Source organism: Rosa chinensis, chromosome 6 (genome assembly GCF_002994745.2).
Source record: "Rosa chinensis cultivar Old Blush chromosome 6, RchiOBHm-V2, whole genome shotgun sequence".
Lineage (NCBI taxonomy): Eukaryota > Viridiplantae > Streptophyta > Magnoliopsida > Rosales > Rosaceae > Rosa > Rosa chinensis.
In genome coordinates, this window is record NC_037093.1 from 13825275 (window position 1) to 13835711 (window position 10437).

A 10437-nucleotide genomic window follows, 5' to 3' on the forward strand; every position below is an offset into this window, starting at 1 on the left:
TGACTAAAGTGATTGTTAGAGTTAAAGTTGAGTGACCAAAGTGATATATTTGAAAGTTGAGTGACCAAAGTGTCAAATGAGTCATAGTTGAGTGACTGTTTGTAGAATTCTCTCTATAATTTTTTTTTCCACAAATATCAATTGGGGCACATGACCCAGTTAGTCCCTTCTTCGCTCCGCCCCGGACCTGTTCACCATGACTTGCACAACATCGGGATCCTTTTTTATTTTTTTTGGTCTGAGAACAACATCAGAGTCTAGAGAAGAGGAAAAGATATCCAAAAAGAGCTATCTATCATCTTTGAAGATCAGCTCAATAACCCACAACACCTAAACAGCGTCTCTGATGGTTTGATGGGATTTACCTCCTTTGTTTATCATTTCAGACTATACTAATAGTTAGTTAAGTCTTCTTCAATTTCGTTTTCACATACATGTATGGGATGGTTAAAATACCAAGTTTTTTTTGGGGTTTGGATGCAGAGGGCACTAGTGCAGGGACCCCAACTCTTTTTAAAGTTTATCAATATTGTCACTTTTTCAATAGGGTTCAACGTCACAATCAAGCTTTTGGACAATTGTCTGGGAAGCATTTACCTGAACCCAAGCAGTAGGTACCTGGAAACTAAAAATGTCACTAAAAAATCCCCATTTCCCACCACTATTCATGTTTTCTAGAACAAAATAGAATTATGGGATAATTTCCTTCCAGCTCTCTGCATCTTTCCTCTTGGTTTCCGCTTCTTTCCTTTTCCCAAAGAGTTCACGCGGCAATGCCAAATGTATAGAAGGCAGACAAAAGAAAGTTCAATTATGGTTAGCAAATTAACAAGCCGAATATGGAGAGCCAAGAAGCTTGTGTGATTGAGATCCGACCTTCTATTTCTTCAAAGAGGGCTTTGGAGAATTGGAGGAAGCTATCTGCTGGCCTCAAGAAGCCCAACAAGCGACAGTTTCTCTTCAACCCTGCGGCTCGCGCCCTTTGGGTCAGCACCTGTGTTCCTCTCCAAATCCATCTTGACTCTTGAGTCTCTTCACATTACATTAATTACGTTTCGAATTTCGATTTACGAGGCTCAAATTTGCCATTGCCCCTTATATGTATAGTGCGTTTGCCTATTGTAGATTAAGGAGCAGGAGGAACACTTTCAGACCGTATTGCAATTTGTGAATGCTCGCCAGGATCGGTTGTCTAACAGCAGGTTGTCTTTGCTTGGCAGTAGTTCCGGTGACGAGTCAAGGCACACAACAAAGGTGCATAGTCATCTAAACTCGTAACGTCAACTATGTTTAACAAGTATAGATTGAGACTAATGAATTCTTACTTTCGAAAAGTATTTTGCACTTTAAGTTCAACATCATTGTATTTTTATTATTAGACACTTGTACAAAAGTAGTGCAAGCCAATTTTCTAAGAATGCTAGTAGTGTGACCATTTTACCTTTTTTTTTTTTTCTTGTATACTCTTCTGTTACTTTTGAAAGAAACGTAGAAATATGAATAAAAATGACGATGTTGCCAATTGAGTGATTGACTCTTTCCAAAGAGGATGTCCATTTTTACAGAAACTCCATTACTCGTCTTCAGAAGAAATTATAATTTACCAAGGATTTCATATCTTACTGTAGGCTACTTCAACAGTATGGGTCATTTTACTCACCAACCTCGGCCTAGAGACATTATCGGCCGTCTTTGATCAAATTGCCTCTCCAAGCAAGCCTGACTATGCACTATTCGGAATGGTGTTGGGGATTTTAGCTGTGCTAATTTGCATCTTGGAGCTCATTCACAAGGGCAAAAAGGAAGGAGTTGAGCTGAAAAGATGGGGAAAGTTGTGCTGGTTTTATTATCCACCTCCTAATGAATCACTTTTTGGTACTTTCCCAGATATTTGTGGATTAGTCATTGCCATCTCACAGTATATTTGCTCCACTGTTCAGTATGTTTATCTGTGCAGGCATGCTAATAACCCCATCAAACTATCCGTTTTGCCGGCCATCTTTCTTATTTGTTTGGCTGGTTCAAAACTAATTAGGAACAGAAGCTACACCACAAATGAGACCTTTAAACATACTACTCATCATATTACAAAGATTAATTTTTGTAGATTTTGGCATTCAGTTTAGATTTAGTTTAAACCCGAATTTAATAAGTTTTAGTTTGTACCATAGTTTTAATTTGCTTGCACGTATTAATATTACTAGCAAGATCGCCCGCGCGTTGCTGCGGGGTTGACTATTTTGAATGAAATGGAGAAAAAGTGTTGATTGAAGTGAAGCAGATGTTTGGACTTCATATTGAATCAACTTCTCTATTGAGACTTTCCGGGAAGATCCAAAGGCTTTAGTATTGGACTTCTCTATTGAGATTTTCCTGGAAGATCCAAAGCCTTTGGTATTATAAGCGCAAGTACCCTTCATCAACGAAGGAGAAATTGTTACAACAGCCAACTTGGCATGAAGAATAGTCCAAGAAACTAAGGAGAAATTGTAGAAAATCAATGATACGGCATCAAAATGACTACTAAATTACTACTAAACTCAATACATAATTATGTGAATAAACAATATGAAACATAATTATAATATATTTATGAATGAGCATAATTATAATGCAGATCTTATCAAGGTTTCAATTGTTCCTCCTGCGATCAATTGTATTAAGGAACTTTTTAATTAAACATAAACACAACAAAGTCACTATCTGCTTTCAACTTTCATCAGAATTGGAATCCAAATTCTGAAATTAGACAATTAAATTCAATCACAAAGAGAGAAACACACCAAGATCACCTTTGATCAAATCCTACTTCTTCCTATTTTAAGCAGATCCAGAATACGTTCATTATCTTTCACTCTCTGTCTTCACGCAAAAGAACAAAGATGAAATCTCACTTACTTTTGCTAACATATCTGCCATGCAAGCTGCTTTTAAGAATAGAAATGCAAGAAAGGATCTATGAATTCAATTGAACATATAAAAAAAAATAGTATGAAAATAACAACGAAGCAAACAAATCTTGAAATTATACCAGCTAACATTGCAATAAACTCAAAAACACTGTGGTCCAACACTCAATTTAATAACCCAACAGACAAACCTTATCATAAATAAACAATTTCAATCACAAACTCTAATACATTACTAAATCGTCTTCCTAACTTTACTTTAACATGCATCCATGTAAACCATTATTTCTCTTCCTAATCTGTCTGAGAATTCATAAAGAGTTTACACCTTTTGACAAAAGTTTAGATTCATCATGTGCACACATCAATCCACTCTAATTGCTATTCAAATTTTCCCACACACTTTTCAGAAGTCGTTTTCCTTATTCAATCAATCATATTAGCGAACTTTTTAATTAAGCATAAACATAGCAAACTCACTATCTGAATTCAACTTTCAATCACAAACAGAAAGAGAAACTCACCAAGATCACATTGAACAACTTGCCTTCATCAGCCTTGATGAAATCCTAGTTCTTCGTCTTCCACTCTTTGTCCCCACGCTATAGAAAGAGAAACAACAAAAATATATCAACTCATTCGCACATAATGCAAACCTAAACTATCAAATCTTCAAAACAACACAGAGGTCTTTCCTCTGTTCCTTCTTTCACCCTCCAAGAATACAGCAGAAAGCTCTTTCTTTTCGATTACGATCCAACTGACTCAGTCCCAAATCTCACACTTGTGTTGTGAATACAAAAGTTGAAGAAAACCACTTCGATTTGACTCAGTCCCAAATCTTAATGCTGCCAATACCAAAAACTGACGGACAATAGCTTCACATTTATGATGGTGAAATCTACCTACTGTTGTGACTACCCTATAACAGAAATTGCATCCCCACCATCAAAAAGCAAATATCTAATGTGAGGGATTGATGCAAGGAGAACCAAAATCCAAACAGAGCAAGAATCAAAAACCACATGCATTAAGATATCGAATTCAAATTCAGAATTCGTATGAATTCAACCCAGAACTCTAAATTTCCAAACTTTCTAAGAAAGTGATGTAAAATTAAGGGAAGACAATGAAAATACAAAACAAAACAATTCACTTGAACATTCAAATTCCCACAAATTTGGTATATTTCAATGAGCAGAGCATTGAACAGTCAAATACCCAGATTCATGCTCTTCCAGTCCCCTTGTCCCTCATCTCGTCTCCTCTCTTTTGTTGTGTGTCAAAAAAATCCCAGAAAGTAGAAAATCCACTTGACCAAATCAGCTTCCCTTACCACTGGCAGACAATTTCACCAGAAATTAGAGCCAATTTGATGGTGTTTTTTTTTAGGCGGCCTCGATTAAGCAGCATGCATGGATGATATAACTCCCGGAAGTTGTTGGCTGGGTGAGTGGAGGTGGAGTTCAGTTGTTGATTTCTCTTTCATTGTTCTCTCTTGGTGGAGCAAGGAAACAGAGCCATGCGGAAAGCCTCGGACGCCAATGAAGACGTACACCTGTCGGGACAATCAGGTAAAAAGTCAAAGAGAATGCAGTGGCAAAACGGGCAGGTCAATGTAGTACTATTCATTCAACAGTACCATTCTCATTTTACTTTTATATATGTATAATGACCATCGTCTTGGGTTGATATCGTAACGTGGTTCGGCTTTAATGATCATCAATGATTTGTATCTTGATCCTCCAAAAAGCCCAAATCACCACTCTGCTCTAGTTTGGGTTCCCATGAATGTACACACAGTCACACGCATCATTTACTCGAGGATTATTTTTTTTTCTTCGTACCTTTTCCCAACAAGGTAAATGGCCTAAGCCCAAAATCACCACATGCCATTGTTTCCAATTTCCTGTGCCGATGACCATTCTGAACAAGCATACTTTTTTCCAAAATAGGGTTATTGACTTATTGTGAAGATTTCTTGTTTTGATTTCCTCATCTTTATTTTGTCAATCGATACTCGTCAAACTTAGAACAAGAAATTCATGCAACTCGATAGTCATGCAAATGGATTGCTTTGTGATTCTAAAATTTTACTTCTATTCGAACCTCGTTCACTCTTTAAATACATCCAATTATTGTTACTTGAGTTGTTCATTTCTTAAAAGCCAGATTGTTACTTGTGTCCACTACCTAAAGAGGGATTCTCAACCATCGATAATGGAAATATATTCAATTTTAAAAAGGGTGGTTATAGTTGAACCTCCAAATTTGATGCGTGGAACTTCTTTTTTTTTTTCAATTATCAATAACATTTGTCAACTCATATGAAAATACAAATAAGGACAATGAGAAGGAGGAAAAAAAAAATGATTCTTACCTCCCTCATTAATATAACATTCAATTTTCTTTTGGACAATCACATTAATATAACATTCAAATTTTTTGGAATTTCCTTATATTACTTATATAATTTTATAATTTACCTAACAATTAAACGAAAATAATTAATTTCTATATATGGCCCTATCATTTAATAAAAAAGTAAATTCAAACAATATGATTTGAATTTTCCTTAAACAACTAAATTTATTGAATACTTTTATGTAGCTATCACTACTACAGAAATTGAAATAAATGACAGGTAAAAACTGTCGTCTGATATGGAGGCTAACTGTCGTATATCGAGGAGCCGTCTAATGAAAGTCGATTGTAGGGAACCGTCGTATGAAGGGATCGACAACATGGCGGTAGCATGCCAGCAGCCTGTCGACAACATTAGCTATTGTGTGACTGTTCTTCAGACAACAGACAACTTTAGCAGCTGTTGTGTGATTTTGATTCAAAAGTCGCTTTATTTTATGGTCATTGTGTGAATAAAATTCACACAACGCTCTTTACAAAGCATCCGTTATCTGTTTTGAATTCATACGACAGTTTTTATTTTGTATTTTTGTGAATATTGTGTTCATACAACAGTTTTTTTTTTTTGTGATTATTGTTGTCCTAATAGAATGATTCAATGTATTATATATGCTGGAATTGGAATAAAAAATGACCAAATTAACAATAACTGATCAATATATAGAGGAAATTGTTATCCACATCATGAACCAAATTGGATTGTGCAAAGGTAGTCTTTTATCCACAAAAGAAGTACATCTAATAGTACTCTCTTAGCAATATACCTCTAGAAATCTACTTAAAGAGTCTAGCTTTGCAAGCTTTGCCGCTCTCATGACATCATTGGAGTCTAGCTTTCAAGCTTCCAAGCACTAATATGAATAGGCCTTTTAGGAGCTTTTTGCTATCGTTTTGTAGTTCCAGGTGCATCTGGATCAACAGTCTAACTTTCCAAGCTTTGCTACTCATCTAAGACTACCAACACCTATTGTATACAAAACAAAGATAAATAATTTAGTTCAGCATTTTAGAGTCTTTGATTTACTAAAGCATTTAAGGGAATCTCTCATTTTGAGATATCACAGAATTACCTAGTCTAGTACTCACTACTCAGATAGCAAAAGTATCACAAGCCTCTCAAGATGCTACTCCTACTATTCTACAATACATGAACCTCTAGTTTGATGTTGTTGAACTATCCAATCACAAATTTATCATTTTCTACCTTCATCCCTTTATCCTTTCCTTAGAAACACCTAAAAAGTGTTTAAAATTTACAAATATATACATGCATCTATACACATTTACATAGATAACTAGATGTCATATTCTTCATTCTTTTTTATAAAGATACAGAGTTGACAGTCGACTTGCGTATGAGTTGCTATTCCTCTCATTTGAGTCCTAATTCCTTGTAAGTTAGCTATCTATTGCCTAAGCCTGATTAGCTGCCTAGCTAGAATTTTAGTTGCCGCCTAGGCTTAATCATATACAAACCAACTACGTATGACAAAATGCAATTTTTGGCCATTGAGTATTCCTGGACTGATGATAATAATCGAATACAACACAGAACATACCTCATTTCCTGTTTTAGCAGTTCTCTTTATCTCAACAACTTTCTGACAGGACAGTAAAATATATTCAATCTAAAGGCAATTAAACTAAAACAATGTTAACCAAGTAAGAGTGTCTACTGCAAGCTCTAAGTAAGAGTGTCTACTGCAAGCTCTTGGCATACTTCTAATTGCAATGCTCCAATTTTCTTCTTTATCCCTGTGGCAAAATGGGGAAGGAAAAGTAAATACGAGGATCAAAATGATGCCAGCACATACCCATTTGTTCTGATAGAGCACTATCATAAAGCCAATTAAACAATCTGCAATGCAATATCCAATATGTATTGTGGTCTTGTCATTACAACCCTCCAATTCATATAGTCTAATTCTTTTGTTAGAAAAGTCTTCTGCAAGGAGATAGTCTACAAGTATAATTTACTATAATCTGAATCTAGAAGCATGTTTGCTCCATCAAGACGAAGAAGTTATTTCAATAAAATTTATGAAAGCAAGTTGTATATACAAGACGAGAAGTTAATGGAAAATTAGATTCCTTTCTCTGGCCAACTCTAAATAAAACAAAGGGTAGTTGAAGTTAGAAATCAATCCAGCTGGGTATGACAATATTGGTTCATACAAGACAATAGGAATTGGCTCATTTTGTGAACTAATGTATCAATCAAGCTATAACTACAAATCTTTAAGGCAATTTGGTTCACACCTGCCACTGCCCCACTTGTAGGTAACAAATTAAGAAAGCAGAATACTAATGCTAACAGTGAGAAATAAAACAGAGATTAACACCAATAGAGCAAATCAAAGAATCAAACTCACAGTATAAACTCTACTTCAAACCATGTTCACTATCATGTGGATCATAACTAGGAATCATATTTGGAAAAACAGGAAACACAAAGCTAACAAAGGAAGGAAAACTACAATCATAGTTACCATTTTTCTGGTCGCCAAACAACCTCTAAGGACTTAAAAAGCATCAAATTTATAAGCAATTGCGAGCGAAATTTTAAGAGAAACAAACAGAACATGATCTTTAGTTGTTCTTTGCATCATGATGGAATAGCAGCCTCTTCTCTAATCTCACACAGAAAGACAACTTTATGCATATAAGAAGTAATGTAAGGCTTAAGAAAATACAATTAGCTGTGAAGGAACAAGTTCTTGGCTTCTTTTGGCAGCTTGCATTTGGACATAGTACTCCTTGAACTCAACCGGGAAATTTCTACCATGATCTACCATGTCCTCTTCATCACACTGCAAAAGAAAATAGTTTTCTTATAGGCCAGTATCACTTAAATAACCGGTTTCAACAACCATACACACAAATGGATCTATTCTAATTGTGCTCAGAATCCCCGAAATCAACCCCATTTCCGTAGATTCCGATCACAACCTCCCTGAAACCAATCAATCCCTGACTTGATGCATATACTCTCACAAGCGTACGAATCGTGTCAAGATAGGGAAGTATTAAGCCCAAAATTATCGTACCACGAGGATTAGTGGCTAACCCACAATCCTTGAGTAGTCGGAACCAAAGTCACTAAGCAAATAAAGGAAATAAAACAAATAAAAAAACTAATCTAAGGCACCAAGCCTTAGCAATGCTTGGCTTTGGTTTTCACCAAAGCCTAATCAAAACTAAGAACCTAGTGGTGGATATGCATAAATGAGTAGAATAGTTCAATGTTTGTGAGTTGATTTTAACTTAACAAAAAGTAATGAAATGTAAAGCAATAAAAGTAAAAATGAAATGGAAACAATAAAAATGAGAATATCGGGTGTTAGGGAGGCTCCTTCACCAAATCTCATGTGTTGGAAGCTAATCTAATGTATATGCAAATTTTCTACTTTTGGCGATAGTCGTATCCAATGCGGTTTAAGGCTCAAGGACTGAAATTCTCTTTCATGGTATTCTTACTCCGGTTCAAGGGCCGTAGGAACTCACTTGACATGAATTAGAGCCAGTTCAAGGGTCCCTAATTCACAACAAGAGGCCTAGAGATCGAGGAATTAGACTACTAAGTGATATGCCTGCGCAATCACGCAATGGGTGTAAATCACTATGCTTATAACCCCTAGAATAAGAAATTGAAGGTTTCTAACTTAGGAATTAGAGGGGGTCAAGCCTCTAACTTCGTCCTAGACATGCTCAAAATACACACCCCTAGAGTTGACTAGGCTCCTAGACATACATTTTAACCCAACAAAAATTCATATAAGCATCCATCATATGAAAATTGTATCATTATATTAAATTAAACATCTTTTACACAAAATTTGGGCTAGGACACTCAACCCTAACCCATAACAAGGAAATTACTCACAACTCATAGTCATAGACATCAAAATTACAAAATTCAAATAGAAAAGAGTAGAGAAGTGTAGGAGAAAACAAAGATAGCCATAAATAGCTAAAAAGCTAGCATGACTAGCCTTCAATTACAGCTCCCACAATTACCCAAATATTGAATCTTATAGAGGTTGAGCCCCTTGATGGATCCTTGAAGCTTTGTGTGAGTAGTCCTTCAAATCTCAAAATAAAATAGAAAGAAAAGAAAAAAATGGTGGAGAAGGATGAGGAAGAGAGCAGCCCTTTTATTTTTTGGTGCGGCTACTGTTGGTGTTAGCTCCCTTAGAGTAAGTCCACCTGTTGGGGGTAAATGTCAAGGTCGAAAAGTCAAGGGGTCGACCAGTCAAGAAACTATTTACTACCACTGGACATGGGTTTCCACCAGTTCATTTTCTTGACCAGTCAGATTTACTGTTCATTGAATTTTTTTTTTTTTGTGTGGAAAATTGAAATAGATTTTATGTAAATAGATGGTAATAATGGAGATTTAAGGATTATTAATATCATAATTGTGATTGCTATAGCTTTTCAGAAAAGGAACGACGCTAGGAAGAGAACTCGTAGGTTCGCCACGACATGTGGGATTTTTGGGCTTTCGGGATCGTTTTGGGCCTCAAACTTGCAATTTACTATTTTTATAATATTTTCGGTGGACAAATTATGAGCCACCTATAGTTACCGACAATATTTCTTGAAATGAGTGAAGCCACCACCGACAATTATTTTGAAATGCTTGAAACAACCACCGACATGTTTGAATGGACCAGATCATTTGCATACTATTCAATCTAACAGTTATTGTCAATGTAATCTTATCTAAGATTTCTGATCAGATTACGTCGAACCAGGAGTGGACATGTTTCCTTATCTTTTGATCACGTTTTATGTGAAAATTGTAAATAAATAGAGAAAGAGGCAGCACACCATTCACACACAATTTGATATTGGCAAATCTCCTTCTTTTTCATATCTCCAGATCCAACACATTTCCTCTCCTTCCCTCATTTCAATGAAGAGATTGTGGGGTAAGTATCGACAGTCTCGAGATGAAGATCATGAAGAGATGTGTACGACTAATGCCCTTGTGATCGCAGCAGTCGTTGAAGCTAAATCTTCCTCTCAAACATGACGAGGGGGTTCTCGACAGGGGTATGCACCGAATGAGGAGCGATTTAGGGAATCAAGAGTGAAAAAC

The 10437-nt window shown here is 35.9% G+C and overlaps 1 protein-coding gene across 1 annotated transcript; it reads left to right on the top strand.

Annotated features, from left to right (window-relative positions):
* Window positions 1-665: 665 nt before the first annotated feature.
* Window positions 666-2245, top strand: LOC112173446. The gene is made up of 3 exons (XM_024311071.2): window positions 666-986; window positions 1126-1254; window positions 1629-2245. Exons 1-3 carry the CDS (start codon window positions 840-842, stop codon window positions 2124-2126), a joined length of 774 nt encoding a protein of 257 aa, XP_024166839.1. The 5' UTR covers window positions 666-839; the 3' UTR covers window positions 2127-2245.
* The last annotated feature ends 8192 nt before the right edge of the window (window positions 2246-10437 follow it).